This window comes from Rhea pennata, chromosome Z (genome assembly GCF_028389875.1).
Source record: "Rhea pennata isolate bPtePen1 chromosome Z, bPtePen1.pri, whole genome shotgun sequence".
Classification (NCBI taxonomy): Eukaryota; Metazoa; Chordata; class Aves; order Rheiformes; family Rheidae; genus Rhea; species Rhea pennata.
Genome location: NC_084702.1, coordinates 57,122,918 through 57,142,281, shown reverse-complemented (window position 1 = coordinate 57,142,281; position 19,364 = coordinate 57,122,918). Strand labels below are relative to the sequence as shown.

Here is a 19,364-nt window from a genome sequence, read left to right as displayed (position 1 = left end):
TGTGATTCTGTCCTTGTGTGACTACAAATTCTCGTTAGGTTGGACTTCACGAGTTTGATCTCAATGAATTTCAGTTCACTGAATTTATTTGCCTGTGTGGTGTCGTCATATTATTTCATAAAATTTCAACAGACTTGAGAAAAGAGTATTCTAAGCCCAGAATAAATACATGACTATCAGAAGAGATCATATTAATACTGCTACTGTAGGAATATGTAGAAAGTGGAACACTATAAAGATTATAGTAGGTTTTAAATGAAAAGTTTTTGTAAGAGGCATAAGTTGCTTTGTAATTATTAGGAACTTTGCTTCGAACATTTCTAACAATGTTTCTTTTAAAAAAAGAAATGTGTTAAACAAATGTGAGCTCCAGCTGCTTCGTAATAACAGTGATTAATGAGTTAAATACTCTTTCCAGCTCTGACTTTGAGCTTACTGATATGTCTGCCTGTTAGCAGTCAAAGCAGTGATATTGAAGATCGAATCAATGAAGATCGAATTATCCTCCTTCTGTTAGAGTAGCCTTCAGTGCAGGGTTCACATGCCTTGGGATCAGGAATCTTGTTCTGAAGTTGCCTCTCCTGTAGATAAAGGGAAGGATTTAGTTACCAATATTCTTGATTTAGCATCTTGAGTTTTTAATTTAAAAGGATAACTACTCAGAGATGGATGGACAAAGAATTAAGTAAACTAAATCACTTTGGTTACTGTTGCATAAGAAATCTAAGAGATAAATACTTGTAAAGGCTTCTGTTTAAAAAAAAAAAAAAAAAAAGGAAAAAGGGAAAAAAAAGAAAAAGAAAAGAAAAAGAAACCCGAGAGGAAATGTGAAGGGAAATTTATTTTTTTCAGTATCTTTTCAAATTTTAGTAAGTACAGAATAAAATGACAAATTTGACACTTACTACCTCTTTCCTCCTGTCTTGCCTCCCCTGCTGCTTCTACTGAAGATATTTCAAAGGCTTTTTCACTACCTATGGGTCTTAGACTAAGGCACAGCTAGTTTTTTGAAGATTTATTCTAATAAGTCTTATTTTCATACCTAGCTCTTCGCTTTCCCATTCACTTTTGATCTCTTTGCTAACTCAGCTAGAATTAAAAAGATGTATAGGGTTGGATAATCCTTGAAATAGCTGGACAGAGGCTTGGAGACTGACAGGCAGAGCTATTGTTATACTTGGTGCTTGGTAGCAGCTAGTTAATGGTAGTGTGAATAGTTCCAGCTAGCCCCAGTAATGCTTTGTCTCTCCGTTGGGTATTCTGGTGACAAGGTGAAATGGAAGGATTTGAGGCTAGCGGCATACTTTAATCTAACAGGCTTCAGTAGTCTACTGCTTATGGGGAAAAAAAACACTTGTTTTTGTAATGTGTTCTGCATTTTGGTAATCCCAGCTTTAGTTATTTTTTATATAAGTTTTAAATGCATTTAAGAATGTCTAAGCAGAAATAATTGAACCTACTGCTGTAAAAACTATTTTCTCCTAGATGTGATTATCTGTATTCTAGTTGACAGCCTGCCTACTATTGTGCTAACATCATTAGTCTTGTAGCCCTTTATGTACTGGGGCATGCTCCAAGTCTCTTCCATCCCCCATCCTGATTGTGCTGTTAAACCTAAAGAGGGCAAATTCTGCCTTTTCTCCTAGTTCTCAAATGCTGGGCTGATAAGTGCTGTTACTTTCAATTTAGCTGTGCTGCACCTATTTTCTTGAATCTCAGGTTCTCTTACTATTTTTGGATTCCTGCTAGGCCTGTAGAAGAGGCCTCTTAATTCTGTTGTATTTATTTACAAATACAGCCACTGTTGTGGAAATTACCTTTATCAGAAGAGTGAGATCTTTGCTCTTATAGGCAATCCTTCTATCAAAGTAATCCATAAAAACCACCAACCACTTTCATCTGTTTTCCTCCCTCATACCCCACACCAATCTGTCACAAGAAATTAACTTTCCCTTTGTCTTACATAGAAACTGATTGTGATCATCCCTCATGTATGGCAATAGCTAATCACTTCAGAGAGAAAAACAGGCTACTTAGCTTTATTTTTATCTGGGTTCTGTTGCATGTATATATACATTTACAGCCTTCCCTCTTACTCCTTTTCTTTGCAATCCACTTGACCTCAGGCTTTCAGACACCTAGAAGAACCAAGGAACCTTTATTTGCATAATATGGTACACAAGGGGGCAAAACTTTGAGTGGGGCTGTCTCAATACTGATAACATAAAAGCACCCAAGCATTCTTCTGTAAATGGGTATGTAGATGCTGCATTTCACAATCAAATGACCTGTTTTTTCTCCAATGCTTTTCTTAGCATATATGAAGCACACGTTGCAGAACTCATTGCCACAACCTGCACTGGAGGTCATAAAATGTATAGCCTTTTTTTTTTTTTTTTAAAAAAAAAAGAGTGTGTGGACTAAATAAGGAAATACCTTTTGGCAGCTATTGAACATGATAAATACAGAAGTGAACACTTCAGTCTAAGATGCAGGTTGCTGGAGAATGAAAAAATATACTAAAGCAATAGTAATTGTACTGCCCATCCAATGAGTTAACTTCTTCCTGAGCCATCATTGAAAACAAATAGAACAAAACAGAGCTTTCCAATGATCTATTATGTTGTTATGTTTTATAAACTTTCTCTGCTAAGTAAAGTGTTTTTCTTGAAAACTAGGTGAGTTTTGTAACCATAGAATAATTTAGATTGGAAGAGATGTCTGGAGGTTTTCTAATCCAGTTCTCTGCTCAAGGTAGGGCTAACTGCAGTGTTAGATTCGGTTGTCCAGGGCCTTCTCGTTCAAGTTTTGAAACTTTTGAAGGATGGAGATGCCTACAGCCTCTTGGCAACCTTTTTCAGTGTTTGATCACTCTCATTGAATGGTCTTTTTCCCAGTAGCTGGCTGGAAATTCCCTTGTAGCAACTTGTCTCCTTTGCCTCCCATCCTTTAATTATGCACCTCTGGGAATACCTGACTCTTCTCCATAAATGCTTTTCAATAACATGAAATGTATTAATAACTTTTTTTAACAAACAGATTGCTTTTTGCCAGCCCTAAAGCCATGATCTTTGATCAGACTGACTTCTAGGCCCACCTGCAGAAAAACAATAAGAAATCCTTCATAATCTTCAGATAGATATATATCTAAAACTGCAAATGATGATCTCTATATTCTCTGGCCTGACAGCTATGTATGAAGCCTGTGAATGTTAGCAATTTGGTTAACCAAAATATTTTTCTCTGTACTTTGTTACTTACTTTTGAGGAAAAAGTATCTCAAACTGTTAACAAGTCTAATGAACATCAAGGAAAGCCAGGATCAGGATATATAACCTTCCAGTTTCCTAAAGACCTGTCCTTTTGCTTAAGTTTGCTTAACTGTCCTAATTTGCTGTTTTTGTGGATAGTTTATATATTGCTAGACAATGCAGGTGATTTGTGCAGTCTTCAAAGCAGAGGGAATTTTAAAGAACTGACATTTTCCAGAAATGAATATTAGATTATAGGCTCTAAGTCCAAAAGGGACTGATATTTTCATCTGATTAGGTTTACAAAATATTTAAAAAGGCATTTCATTTAATAGTTGATCTTACCTACTGGGAAATTTTGCATATATAAAGCTTTTTAAAATATTGATACATTTATTGCTTTCAGCAGACTAGGGTAGAAAAGACGATAGCTGGTTTAAAAAAGTGCAAAACTCTTGTATGAAATTGTTTTGTGTGTGTGATATTTTTAAATCACTAAAACTGGTTGATTCAAATATTCAGTATGTTTTTTGTCATTTTTGCCTTTTGGTAGGATGATGATGATGTTGTGGAAGAATATAATGAAAATAATTTCTATGAATCCGATGAAGAACAGAAAGAAAAGGATCAGAAAGTGAAGAAAACCTATGTTATGGACCCAGACCACCGACTTCTGTTACGGAATACAAAGCCCTTGCTTCAAAGCCGAAATGCTGCTGTATGAAAAAATTCCTTTTTGATAAGAAGTTGAACTGCTAAGTATCTATGCTTCTAGAAAATGCAAAAAATTTAGAAAAAAGTCTATAGCTCCTTAATGTGGCAGCATTGTGTAGTAACTGTTACAAGAAAACTCTGGTGGTTCTTTTCTCTTCTACTAAATGCAACTTTTTTTTTCAAATTAACTGAGCTTCTGAGTAAAACACCTGAACTGATTGTGCTTTATGCTCCAGGTGTTAAGAACAAATGAGGTATTTGAGGTATTTGAGTCTGACTTCTGTAGCATGTGGTAACCATACCATAGCTAGCTGTTAATGCTTAAGTTTTCAGCAGCTAGGATGACACAAACGCTGTCAGTTTTGACAATAGAAACCATTGTGTGCCTGAATTCTTTGTGAATCCCAGCCTGATTCTTAGTGTTGATATCTTGGCAGGATTTCAGGATAGATACGACATCCTGAGTATAGTGTGTTCTACACTATTTCCAGGAGACTTTAATATGTAGGTAAATTTTTAGTACCAGAGAGTCATGCTGATAGGTGGTCATTGTGGCATTTCTCAGGCCACAGAACTTTATTTCTAACCTCAGTCTGTAACAGTACTTGACTAGATATTTTCTGAAAAGACTTCAGTGACAGTGAATCCAACATATTCCTACGCAAAATGTTCTCATAGCTGAACTTAAAATTCAGTCCAGAGAGAGGGTACTTATTTTTTTTTTTTTTTTTAGTTTTTTAATCATCTTACGCATCTGTTTAAGTTAAGGTCTTATAAGACTTTACAAGAACAATTAGTGAACAGTGTTCAAGCCACTCTTAACCTGCTTTTGACGAGCTAAATGAATCAGGTTTTGTTTCATCATGTGAAACATTTCTAGACTGTGATTAACTTGTAGGTCTTATCAAAACCGTTTCTGATCTGTCAATAAATTTGAGAAACAAATTAGTTTTTCCCAAAACAATTATATTATAGCACATCTCTATGCCTAAACCACTGTTCAAGATCTATTCATCATCTCCTGCAAACAACAGTTATGTTAGATATCTTTGCCCTCACACTGCATTGAGAGTGCTGTTTCAGTTGCTCATCTTTCTCATTCTGTAAATCACTTCCTTTGTATCTCTTAAGTATGATACTGATTCCCACACTTATGATTTTGAACTTTCCAGTATTAGAGTGTTTAAGTGCAATTTGTCAAGTGAAATCATGCTGCTTTGAATTGCTGTTATTACACCAATTTTTGTACCATTCACAGAATTTACCAGCAGTGATATTAATTGCTTTTGCTGTGACCTTAGCTTTTGTCAATAATATCCCTGTAGTATTATGCTTAAAAAAAAAAAAAAAATCTGCTATTTTTGTTTTCAAATGCTTTTCATCAGTTAGTATTCATTTTTTAAAAAAACACTTTTTGTTTAATTTGTATATAAGATATAGCATACCAAGTCATCTGTCATAACGGTGTCTTTACTTTGATTCTCCTTTTTGTGACTTGTTTAATTTAAATTGAAAGGTGACCATGACAATATTGCAGGGAAGGTTATGGTATAACTAGCATAAAGTTCTTCATTTGTCTTTTGCCTAGAAGAAAAAGTTGAAAAGCAATTTAAAATCCATAATTTTTATTATACCTCACACTCTTCTACTTTTTACTACTTTGGATGCTAATATATAGCCCTATAATTTTTACTTTTTGTTATTTTTAGACTTTAGAAGTTGCCAGTACATGCAGCTGTCATTATAAATTGCATAATAGAGTAATAGACAGAGGTTTTTAGTGGAAACTGAAGAACATGTAATATTGAATCTGTAGTTAATAAAAGCACAAGCTTTACAGAAGTTTTAAAAACAGTATTTCCTCATTAATTTGTAACATTAGCAGTACTGGCATATGAAGGATGCTATTAGTATGATTATAATACAAGTTATTTATTACTGTCTCTGTCCCTCTCTATATTATGTCATATAATAGTTATTGATAGGAATGAGAGTCACCCGTTAGCTTGGATTTTGGAAATAAAAGCATCTTTCTGCTGATATCCTTCTTCCCTCTGCTGCCTTGCTTTGTTGATTTCAAAAAACATGAGTATGTGATTTCCTTTCTGAAGAAGAGTGACTTGGTGGTTCTGAAGTTTTGAGGCAAATATTTAAAATATATACATAGCTATTTTGAGTTAACAGGCCATTCTGATTGTTCTTTTTTTAGGTGGTGATGGCAGTTGCACAGCTTTATTGGCATTTGGCACCAAAATCTGAAGCTAGCATTGTTTCTAAATCATTAGTACGTTTACTCCATAGCAATAGGTAAGTCATGTCCTTTCTTTGAATTGCTATCTGTACTTTTTTGTGATAGTTTTTCATACCTGCTTGTTCAGATTTAGTGCCATTTACCTTTCGATCTCTTCAACTATAGCACTATTAGAGTTTCGTTTTAAAATTGTCCTGTAACGTTCGTATTTATTCAACAAATAAAAATTCTTGTAAGTAATTCCATCATTTTCAATATCGTATTCCTACCATGCGCATTTCATTCTTAATTATCACTTTTATTCTGAGAAAAATCATGGTTGACTAGTTTGTACTGTCTCTATTTGTATACTAACTAGTTAGCTTGGTTCCTTGATTTTGTTTAATTATTGGAAATTTAATTGTGTTATGGTTCCTTACTGTCCTGCTAGGCACTAAGGAAGTCTTCCAATAAATTTATTCTTGTCCCTCTCTGTGTATTGATGGCTGTTTCTCTGCCAACAACAGAAATGGATGTTTTAAAATTGGCAGTAGATGCTACTAAATCCCATATGTTTACTTAATCCTCAGACAGTGGTTTTAAAGAATTAGTTTGTGTTTCGTTCAGTCTCGCTGAGTTTGATTTGACCGTCTTTGGTGTGACGTTGTCATACTTTACCATCAAGGGTCTCATTTATTTATGCTTCATAAAGTTGATAATACTCTGAAGAGATTTGGTGATTGATAGTATAAGCGCCTTATATCAATACTTATGTAACCTTTTCTCCCCTAGTTTTTAGATTTTTAGCTTGCACGTGTCTGTTTGAAAAACCTAGAAGGTTTGATAAAAACGTTATTTTGAAAAGATCTTAGTATTTCAATTCCTAACTAAATATGGTGGTCTTGGATAGAATTTAGCTGTGAAAATGACTTATTTTTAAAAAATAAGTAGCATCAAACAGGAAAAAAACTTAAAAAGAAAGTCAATGTGGTTTTGTCTGACAAGATTACTTAGTTTAAATTTTGCATGCCCAGTCACCACAGAACTGTTTCTTTATAAACTCCTTGAGCTCACCATTGGCTAATGTATTGATCATTTAAAAGACTTTTAAGGGAAAATATGGCTTCTTAGAGTATTCATGTTTTTATTTCAGATAAAAATGAATTGTCCGTATTTTTATGTATTTGGTTTTATAGTACAGGATGCTTCCAGTTCGCTTTATGCAAAGGTAGATAGAATAGCTAAAGCAGTTTAGCATGTTTACAGATAGTGTGTAGAACCAAACTCATGTTCACAGGCTGAAAGGCTTCTTTTTGCAGATTGTTTACTCCTCATGCTTGTATCTGGATTTCTTCAGATAGGAAGCCATTTTCTGTCTTTGCTATATCTCAACTTTTTCGTGAAAAACGGCACTAGTCTTCGACTTTTATATATTGTATGGCTTGTCTGTTCTCTGTAGCCAGTCTGCATGAAAAACTTACCAGTAAAGACCCACTTTGAAACAGACATTTTGTTGTTCACCCTTTAAGATACATGTTTATGACCTTTAAATTAACATCAAATACATTGTAATCTAGTGAGGGCTAAAGTGCCTGGAAGAGCATTTCATAGCGATTTCCAGTCTTGGTTCATCATGCATGGCTGTCTGTTTCTATATACTTATGTAAGAATTACACAAAAATAGGTTTAAAGGATACTGGGTACTTCTGTATTATTACATTGCTTTACAAACAACAGCTATAATTACCACAGGTCTATTCTATAGTTTTGAATAGGAGGAGAAAACAGACAAATCATCTCTTCAATTAACGTGTGATTTGCATTGTGAAATAATTTGAGGACCCGTGGTTCAGAAAATTTGACTATAACTACTGTAATTACTTAGGCTTTAAACAATTGGTTGACTTGCCTGTAATGCTATAGTGCTACTTTTTAATAGATGCATGAACCTATCTATATACTGCAAGTCACAGGAGAGCTTGACCTTTCTTGAGAGTTATAATCAAAAAAATTCTTTCAAGACCCAAAAAAGCCAAACTAATTCTTGGTAGCAGTGCGAATATTAGGTGTTAATTACCTAATGCAACAATTTCTACACTACAGATAACGTCTGTGCGTTTTCATTCTCATTTATGTCATCCTGAAACATTTAAATTTCAAAATGATGCAAAAAGAGTAAGTTTGAGCTGCATCTGGAGAAGCCAATGTGCGTATTTTTTAAATGAATATTTAATTTTTAGTTTAAACAAAGATACTCCAAGAATCGTTGCACGATTACTTAGGTGTTAGGAATGTTTTTTGTATGTTTTTAAGAACAACAGCCTGGTTTTTATGTTGCATCTTGCTGTGAAGGTGATGACAACTTGTGACAATTGGCACTAAACTTTCTTTTTTTCCTGTGTTTGTGCCAAATCAAATGTACTTTGGGCTCAAGTAGAATTGGTCTGTGTTTGCTATGGTGCATTGTTCTATCTGTAATTTTGTAGAATAACTTTTGTTTTTCTTTTCAAATTCTAGGGAGGTGCAGTATATTGTTCTGCAAAATATTGCCACTATGTCAATTCAGAGAAAGGTATAGCTTCTTTGGAATTTTCTAAACTACATTTTATATTAAACACAGGCAAGCTACTTATTTAAGTTCTGTTTTTCAGGGCATGTTTGAACCTTATCTGAAGAGTTTCTATGTTAGATCAACTGATCCAACAATGATCAAAACACTGAAGGTGAGTTTAAAAGAAAATTGATCTGCATACCGCTGGAGAAATCACTGTTTGCAACAGGAAGGTAACATTTTCTTGCACTGCTATGACACATTCTATTCTGTTACTTTTTCATTAAGAAGTGTAGCATTGTGGCTTTTAGATAAGCCCACAAGGGTCCTTCAGGCTTGTCAGACTGTCTAGAAATTTCTCTTGATATCAGGTTATAGATGACAGATGAACTGTGTTTTCCACTTAAGTTTTTGGTATTTTCAGTGATAAGAGCATTACTATTCCTTTTGATCTAATCTGCCATTCAAACATTTAGAGCTAGGCTGTTTTCATAAGAGAAAAATCTCAATTGAAGACAAATGACATCTCAGTCTTTGAGACTGTTTTCTTAAAAGGCGAGTTTAAGTATGTTTCAGCAAACAAAGCAGGAATCAAATGCAGGACAATGCAAGAGTCCCAAGTCCTCTTTCAAGTCAGCATTTATGACTGGAGAAAGTACTTCAGGCTTTTCTCTAAGCCATATCTCAATGTTTGTTTTGGGCTGTTGTTTTCGAGAAGACATGAAGTCCTTGAGAAAACAATAGTCAAAAAGCAGTCTGCTATTGCATGTGTTTTTCACTTGTCTTTGCTTTCTGGATTGTCATGGGCACTTGTGGTTAGGAGTGAAAGGTACAGGTTTATTAAACTTGATTTTTTTTTCTTATTATTAATTTACATGCATTTGCACACTCATTGCATGTGCAAAGTGGTGCAGTTTAAGCTAGCTATACACAACCTGTGTGTATTAGTCCAGTGTTACATCTAAGGAATTTTGAGACATAAGCAGATAAAAGGATCTTTCTCAAATTTAACAATTATGAAAGCTGATGGGAATATTGGTAAGACTTGCTGTTCTTCAGGAAAAATCACTGACATTTGAACTCCTGAAATAATTGAAAGTTGATATCAGTTAGTTAGGGAATTTAAATATAATACAACAGTGAAAGTCCAGACAAGTAGAAATAGTACTCCTTTTTTATCATCCTGCCTCAGTTCTCTCTTGATGACTGAACAGTTTCAGTCTACCTATGATTTTACATACTTGAGAAAATGTAGTGCTTTTCTGTGCTCTTTTTTAGTTCTACACTGTGTACTTTAAGACGGGGACCAGACCTACGGCAGTATTTAAGATTTAGGGACACTTTTGAACTCATCTGGTTCACTGTTAATTGCTGTCTTGCTCTTTTCCTTTCCAAACTCCAGTTTGCTTTACTGACTCCTGCTTAGCATTGGGCTTATTTTCATGATATTTTCTGTTTTAACCACAAATTCTCTTTTAAGATGAATAGTAATCAGCTCAGCACCCATCATTTTCTAAGCACAATTAGGGTGTCATTCCTTACACCACTTTACAGTTGAGTTGAGTTGCAATTTCTTTGACTTCATCTAATATTTTAAGATTTTAGTAGCTCTTCTAAGTTCAACCTTTTGTCTTCATTTCTCTGAAAACCTTAGCATCAGCAGGAAATTGTTATCTGCCTTCTCTTCCCTTTCACAGTTTGTGTGAATTTGTAGAAAAGCAAAATCAACAAGGGTATTTTGGGGATTCCATTGATAAAACTTCCTGAACTGCAAATCCAGTCATTTAGTCCTGCTCATTCTTCTCTCTTTTTGTCCATTTCTTATTCTATGCCAGCTACATTTATTTATGGCTATTTGGTGAGAGGTCTTCTTAAATGGCTTCTGAAATACAGGTGGACTGTATCAATTAAATCTCCTTACCTGTGTGCAGCTTGCACTCTCTCTCATGCGCTCTCTTGCGCTCTCTCTCCTCAGACCACAGAGATTTGAGAGACATGTCTTCCCTTTACAGAGTTATCATTTTCTTCAGTTTACCTCAGTCAAATTGCTTTGTAATTCTTTCTTCTTCAAAGTTAAAGCAGCTTGGAAGCATAGCATCTTAACAGTGTATGCCCAATGTTGTACATCCTCCTCCTCTTCACCAGGAATTAGGAAGAGGCCTCTTTGGGTGCAGTGCTGTTAGTTTTGGATTAAGAGCCAAACGGTTTTGTTGAAGCAACTATCTCTTCCCTGATTTAAAGATCTCTTTTTCACAGTTCTTCTGAATATTATGAACATTTCATTTATATCTCCCCAGCTGCTGCTAAGCTTTCCATTATTTCTTCCTAATGTCACATGGCTTTATTAGCTATGCCCTCCCTGTATGTATCATATTGGAAACCATTTTCCAATTTCAAGTCCATTCAAAAAGCAACACAACACTGTAAAACTACAGCTCATAGAAGATGCATCACTGAATCTTAAGTGTGCTGTTTTGAAAACCTTGCATGTACTTGCATAGGGAATATTCATCCTAATGTGATGCTACCATCAGTTTATACTGAAATCTGGTATACTCTATTAAATGCTAAGCAGTATTTCTAATAATATTATCTTTTACGTATGCACAATAATAAATGGTATATATGGTACTGTTAATATTTTAACTTTTAGTAAAATACTTTTTTTCCCTTGTAGCTTGAAGTCTTGACAAATTTAGCAAATGAAGCCAACATATCGACTCTGCTACGAGAATTTCAGGTTTGTGGAGAAAATGTATTCTTCTTACATAAAATGCTTTCTACTGGCCAACTGCTGTTACTGGGTATTTCATCTAAACTCTAAATCTTAAATTTTTCAAGTTAAAGTTTTTTCCAGGATGAAGTGTTCTCTGAATAGAAGTGTGAAGCAGTCCCATATCATAATGGATAGTGGAGCTTTTTAATATGTGAAAAGAAGTTTCAATGTTTTGTTTCTAATTCTCCTTCCAGCTACAAGAAAGTGAGGGAAAAAAAAAAAAACTCTGGCTGTTCCAATTTCTTTAAAACAAATCCTACCAACTTGAGTCACACTTTAAGACACTGGAAGATAGTATCTTAATTCTAGCAATATTTGCTCATTAGCATTTACTGCCAGAATACTTTTCTGCAAGTCATGTGATGAATAAAATAGTATTATCTGCCATATTTTCTCCAATACTTGTATATGCATCAGCAAGATAGTCTGCCTATATATGGTGAAACAGTGTTTGTCCTTCTTTCCTTCCTCTTTGCTTATGACATCTATTTTCATTGCTTTAGTTCTCTGGCTGGATTTCTCTGAAAGGTAGTGCTTATCAGGCAGGTAGCTTTTCACAGATGCTCCTGGTTAAATAAAGTGAAATCTCCCTGCGGAGAGAATGCATAAACTCCTTCAACCTTGCACTCAAACTAATTTCCATTTTGGGGTAATTGCGCCTGTTCCAAGCACTCTCTAAATCAGAGGTTTCCATAGCCATTGGTGACTAAGGCTGTCAAGTTAATGTCTTCTAAAAGCAAAAATGAACAATAGAAAAATGTAACTTCTAATGTACAATGTAGTTTTCTAATTTCAATTTACTGTATAGTACATTTATCAGGATAAGGGTAAGTCTTTTGTTGGAAGGACTACTATTTTGACTAATCAAAATCCTGTTTTCCTCAGACTTATGTGAAAAGCCAAGATAAACAGTTTGCTGCAGCAACAATTCAGGCTATAGGCAGATGTGCAACGAACATCACCGAAGTGACTGACACATGCCTTAATGGCCTAGTATGTTTGCTGTCCAACAGGGATGGTAAGCTAAAGAAGTTTGAAGCACTTGGAGATGTTCTCATAATCCATGGTTACTTACTTTCCTTGTTTATTACAGAGATTAACTCCATATGGCCTACAATGATGTTTTTTCTCTGTTTGCTTTTTTTCTTAAAATCCTATAATTACAAAATTATGGTTTTGTGGTTATCATAGAGAATACTAGTAGAAGCCTTACTGATTTTATACATACATACATACATACATATATATATATATATATACACACACACACATATATATGTACACTCATGCTTTATATTTATGCATATACTTTATATAAAGGTGTATATATATATATATATCAGTGTGTGTATATATATGTATGTATATACATATACACACACACACACACATATATATATATATATATATTTAGTTGCATCAAAACAGTTAGCCTGTAGAGGGTGCTGAAAGCTTGGAATGGCTTTTTCTTCTTTTCTTTTCTTTTTTCTTTTTTTTTTCCAGTTAGGCATTGATATACATATTAAATAGTTTTAGGATAAACAGCTCCTAACTTAGCTTGATCTTGTAATACAGCCTTATGTTGTTTTTATTTGGTGAAATGTAATTGCAAGTTACTAAAGAACACAACAAGGAGCAGATAAAGCCAAATAGTATATAGTAGTACTGTAAATGAACATCTGATAATGTTATATATCCATACTAGTTAACAAATATTGTGCAGAAGGAAGTCAATGAAAGAATCAAAAGATTTTTATAAAACTTACGATGTACATGAATATGGTTAAATCATGAGAAGTAGACACAGGTGTAATTAAACAGAATAAAGTCAGGAAGGAGAAGCAGCATGCAGTATTATCCCAAATGTTTAAACACAGGTCCTAATAGTTAATATTTTGAATTTATATCCAACTTTTTAACTGATGATGACCAGATTGTATAAAGTTTTCAAGCAGAAGTTTTAATTAGCCAAGGTTCTTGACTCTCCTATTCTTTTGGGAAAACTATAGTAAAAACTTGTTCCTTATATGGTTAAAAATATTACTCTTATTGCGAAGATAAATATTTTTATATCTACTGTACACTCATTTGCTCATCAAGTAGTACTTCCTTAGCTTACAGGTCTTCTTCCCATGCCACTTGGGGTTTTTACCGTACTAGTGTGTTTATATTTCTTGTAAAATATCCCCACTTATCTAGTTTGGGTGATTAGCTTGGGTAAACATTTTTTTTTTCTTTTGTACAATTATTTTCCATTTCTTTATAGCTCCAATAGCATTTCCAGTTGGATTTTTTTCTTTGCAGGTGGAGGGAACATGCAGATAACACTAGATGAGGTCTACTCAAAGCTTTGTAAAGCAGCACTATCTTCTCTGTATCTACTGCAAATAGTACTGGTAATAGTAAGAACATCTTTAACAGGGACAGGACTTTGGTAGGGTGTAATCTTCCTGTGACCCACTGATAACACCCAGATCTTTCTTACTTTGTTACCTATAAGTTACGAATCCTTCTTCTCTCCCCTATCAACTTGTAAAAGAAATTTTTATGAAGTGTCAGTACATTGTTTGGTAGCTTTTAAGCTATGTAACTTTAATTTTCTACTACCACAGACCTTATGATCCATTTATGCACTAAGGCCGAATTGGTAAGTCCAGCAGTTCTAAGGTTACTGGAAGTGGAGTTGGCCCAGACTTCCCTTCACCATTTTGTTATTACGGGGATTCAGTGGAGTACAGAAAAGAGACAACCAAACTAGTTCTGTCGAATGAAAACAGAATCCTGAAGAACTAGCTGGTGGCAAAACCATGCTTCCCATTCTGTGCCCTTCTAGAAAGGCCTTTATTGGAGAAGCAAGCCAGTGTTCAGGTGTACCATGGATCTCACGTGAGACCTGTGCCAGCAATCGTTCTGCATCTTGGGTGCTGGGAGGCAGAGTGCAGTTACAAAGAGCCGTCTCTGGAGGAGTCCACTAGGTCAGCCGGGATAACTCTTCACGGAGCTCTTTGGGTTTCTCATCATTGAACTTTCTACTTCCTGTATGTTGTGTGGAGCTTTTGTGATTTATGTGGGTTTTTTAATGCTTTTAGGCTTCAGTTTCCCCAAACAACAGAAAGATGACTTTAAAAAAGCACTCTTAAAAGTGTAAATAAAATTTCAAGAGCAATTCCCCTTTTCTCCAGCCTTGTTCATGTTGAGGGCTGAGAATTGTTTTCCTTCCTCATCTGCCAAAGGAAGCACAGAAAGAAAAGTTATTTTTGTAACATTTGGCATTTGACTGATGTATTTCTTTTAAACAATTGCCTCAATAATTTGAACTGACTGCTGGTCACACTAAGATGACATAGAAGTTATTTTAGATGTAAGAAACAGATGGGATTATAGGAAGTCTCTTCTGTCCGTCTGGACGGCATGTACTAGAGATCTTGTAGGTTATTCTCAGATAGACGATGTTTTTTTTTTCTGTTAAAAGTTGCACGAAGTTTATGAATAATAGAGAAAGTAAAAACAGTTGTACAAAGAATAGTTAAAACGTTTTTTTCCCTAACAAGCTATGCAAATTTTGTAGGTCCTGAAATTACTTGAATTGTTAATTCCTCTTAAGTAACTACCTATATACTACAATTACTGTTAGAATGAAGTGAAAGAAAACTAACTGTGTGTAATAGTCAGTATGTAGGTATTGATATGCTTTTGTGTGGATCAGGCTAGTTTGCTTGCTTACAGTTCTGATTCAGTTCTTTGGATTTGCTCTAACAGATTGCATTAAAGTGATTCTGTGGCGATACTTTGTACTTCGCATCTCAGTTTGTCATGGTCGGTTCTACAATGTCAGGAAGTGTTTTTAATGATGACTTCATGTTTACCTCAGTCTTCTTGGTTCTGTTTTATTTTGCTTAACCACTTAAGTACTACTTAAGTAGTATTGTACAACTGTCAGTGATAGAAGCTCTTATCCCAGTGTTCCCTGCAACCAATATTCCAAGTTGTCGTTTTTAGAATGTGAGAATTTTCTTCTTATTTTAATAACTGGAAATAAGAAAATAGAAACAACACTGTCTAAGTAAAATTGGTCTGTAGGATTGCATAAGTCTTTGGGATATATGAAGTAGATATATTATGAAATTGATTTTCTCTCTCTAATTATACAATTTTAACCTTGCTTCAAGAAATTAGTCTAGACAAATGACTGAGATGTCATGTCAAATAAAGCTAAAGCTTAAACTCTTTAGAGGCTTAAGGCATAATGGTGCAGACTTGCAGCTTTTAAACAGAAATTCTCCATAAAGAAGTTTGCTTTCTATAAAACACAATAAAGATTTTAAAGATTTCTTCCCCCATGCCCTTCTTTTGAAACATTAGTTTGCTTGACTGAATGAATTACAACTGAATGTTCTATGTATCAGGCTAACTCTTCAAATGTAAGCATACTTCTGTGATGCTTGAAAAAAGGTAAATACATTTTTTTTCTTTGCTTTCAGCATTGATAGTTTAGGATAAATAGTTATTCCCTTTTTGTAGTAGAAAAGAAATTAAAATTATATTAAACTCTTAGTCATCTTTTGTTTTGATTTCAGTCTTGGCTATGTTTTTTTCCTTCATCTTTCCTTACAGCATGAGTTTGCTCTTGCATAGAAGCACTAGTGGGTTTTTTTCAGCTTCAAAAATTACACATTTCATACAAGTTGATCAGACTGTGAATGTTACTTGTTACAGTAGTTGAGCACTCCAATGCATGACTTTGACATAAATCTTAGAGCAGCTTGCCTATTTAGTGCATTCAAATGAGGCTTCTAAAGATTAGATTACAGACCTGAGAGAGACCTTTTAGAAAGTGAAAAAGTGCAAAGGAAGTGCACAGCTATTTCTCTTGTTTAGGAATGAGCTGACCCTTTGACAGTGTATATTTCACTGAAAATTAAACAAGTATTTGCACTTTTGATGCAGATACCAAATTATTCACAACCATACATAATCTTAGAGATACAAAACAGATTGCTATTCTGCAAAAAGGTTAATGTTTCGAAAAGCAAAAATAAAAATTGCAGCATTACAAAAACAATTTTAAAAGACTGTATGTAATAGGATGATATTTTTGTAATTAGAGCACTGCTTTTTTTTTTTGCTGCTCATAACTTGTATCCAGAAGTTGAACTTGTTTTACTTTATTAAGTAGTTTATATCTTTTTAAATAGAATTCAGTTCTGCAAAGCATATTTTGAAAACTGATAACATTTTAGAATCTATTATTTATGACTTTCTTTTGAATAAATGCTTTTAAGGGTAATAATTTGGGGGTATTTTTCTTTTAAACAGAAATTGTAGTTGCTGAAAGTGTTGTTGTCATTAAGAAATTGCTGCAAACCCAGCCAGCGCACCATGGTGAAATTATTAAACATATGGCCAAACTCTTGGATACCATAACAGTGAGTATTTGTGCACAATTCCTTATTCTCCTTGGTGACTGATTAAAAAAAAAATTATCTCTGTCTAATTTGGGCCATAAATGGAAATAGATGTATTAGGGAAGTTGAATATAAGATTTTATTTTTTAATTTTTTATAAAATATCATTTTCATGGAAGAGGAGGTAGAAGCTATCAGATCAATTTATGTCTCAGATCTGCTGTTTTGAAAAGCTGTTTTGAAAGAGAACTGGAAACATGTATTTTCTTGTACCATTAAACCAAGATGAAATGAAAGTTTAATCTTTAGAGCAAGGAGTGGTAAGTTGAAATGAAAATAAGTTCAGAGCTGTTCTCTTTTTAAGGTTTTTCAAATGTCTTCCTATGTGGATGCGCTTTTTTATTATTTTTTAATTTTTTTAATTTTTTTTATCTTTTTACCTCTCCACCAAGTCACATTACCTTTCTCCTGTGGTACCAAATACACTACTGTGGACATGTTACAGTGCTTCTTTTCCCACTTCTGTTTTCCAGATATTTAAAGTTCTGTGACATTTAACATTAAAATTTGGGTTATTGTTTATTATCTATTGAAATTTAGGTATGTCAATATTTACTACCCAAATTTTCCTCGCAGATTAAGTTATTGATAAAATACTTAGTGTTGTATCCTAAATTATAGTGTAGTGCTGAATTAGTTACTGCATTATGCCTCAGAGGTGACAAAATCTGATGTTAGTAGACAGCTATAGATGCTCTAAATACAACTGTTCGGTTTGAAATAATTAATCACATTTGTTGACAATTGAGTAGTACGTAGCTTCTAAATTGTTGAATCTTCCATTTTCCGTAGCTGAATTTGGGAAAGTTTGGATATTAAAACAGAGGGCAAAAAGTCCATGCTTTCCAAATAGATTAAACAAATCTATCTTTGGCCATTAAAATGGATATTAAAATGGAGAACAAACTTGATAATTGATGTCAAGAAAATGTAATTCTACTGGATTGTTCATCTATATTTAAAGAGGCTCTAAGGCAGTGCAGGAAAGGTAGTGCTGCTAATTACATATCAAACAAGTATTGCTTGTTTTATAACCACCTATGTTTTCAGAACAGAAATTGTAATATTTTGATTCATAATTATAATCTCATGAACGTATGTAATATTATTTTATACATCTTCTGGCACTTAACCAAATGAGTTTGTCGTTTTGCTTGCATGTATTTATTATACCATAGGAAATCAACATTTTTAAAAAAATACTCTATTTAACATTTGGAAGGGCTTTGTAGCTAACGTTTATTTTATACAGTGAATTCCTCTGAGACAGCATTTCTTTGAATTGAAATTTAAAGAACCTACCTTATTCATCTATGCAAAACCATACCGTTGTCTGTAAAGGACTTTTATATTTGGGTGTAGAAGAAGAAGCAGTCAAATAAATTGCAGTATCACAGAATGGTTGAGGTTGGAGGGGACCTGTGGAGATCGTCTAGTCCAACCCTCCTGGCTCAAGCAGAGTCACCTAGAGCACGTTGCACACAGGACCCTATCCAGATGATAAATTATGATCTTAACTGAACTTGAAAGTAATCTAGGGACAGATAGATACTTTGTTCCTTTTTAAAATTGAACTGAATACTCTGTAAAATATGGCAGAAAAAATGATAGGAATTAAATTAAATAGAAAAGCATTTAATCAAGGTGAAAATCAGCCTTTGATTGTTCTACCATGTTTTAGTTCAGGTAAATGGTGAACTCTACTGATTTTGTTTATTTCAGGGGCTGCAAACCAGATGGAATATCAATTTTGGGTTGTTTCCTGAATTTGTTGCATTCCTGTTGTTTCACTTGTGTTAGTCTAAGAATGTCAGTCTTAAATGAAGAGGTGCCTAATTGACTTTGTCTTTTATAGCAAATGTTTCTTTCAGGTCATCCGGTCTGGAATTTACTCATTTTTGTGGTAGATCCTCAGAAGCCATTTACAAAGGGACAGGATGGATAAATTAGTAGATATATCTGACCAACTGTAAAAAATAAGTGAAAAGTTAGGAGGTTTGATTAAAAAACTACAGAGCTCTTTTAGACCATGTAAGATTGACTCTTACTTGCAGTAAAACTTAGGAGTAGGTCCATTGCCCTTTAATTGACATCTAGTATGTGTTCAAAACCAGTGCTTTTCTTTCTACCTTTCCTTTTTATTATTATTATTTGTGTGTCTATACTTTTACCTTGAGTGTGCCCAGGCAAAGATTTATGTTTTGTTTTTTATAGATCTTTATGTAGTACAGCATGAGCTAGCTCCTTTCTTCCGTGCACTTCACAGAATCATACAGAATCACAGAATGGTTGAGGTTGGAAGGGACCTCTGGAGATCATCTAGTCCAACCGCCTTGCTCAAGCAAGGTCACCTAGAGCATGTTAGACAGGGCTGCAT

At 34.2% G+C, this 19,364-nt stretch overlaps 1 protein-coding gene across 3 annotated transcripts in view; it reads left to right on the top strand.

The window, feature by feature from the left end:
* The window catches only part of AP3B1 (adaptor related protein complex 3 subunit beta 1), a 144,013-nt gene that overhangs the window by 50,488 nt on the left and 74,161 nt on the right, over positions 1 to 19,364 (top strand). For all 3 annotated transcript variants that reach the window (XM_062599444.1, XM_062599443.1, XM_062599442.1), the window contains exons 8-14: positions 3,805 to 3,969; positions 6,175 to 6,272; positions 8,713 to 8,767; positions 8,847 to 8,918; positions 11,424 to 11,486; positions 12,408 to 12,540; positions 16,839 to 16,948. In XM_062599444.1, coding sequence (XP_062455428.1) covers positions 3,805 to 3,969; positions 6,175 to 6,272; positions 8,713 to 8,767; positions 8,847 to 8,918; positions 11,424 to 11,486; positions 12,408 to 12,540; positions 16,839 to 16,948 — 696 coding nt within the window. The remainder of the gene's footprint in view (positions 1 to 3,804; positions 3,970 to 6,174; positions 6,273 to 8,712; positions 8,768 to 8,846; positions 8,919 to 11,423; positions 11,487 to 12,407; positions 12,541 to 16,838; positions 16,949 to 19,364) is intronic.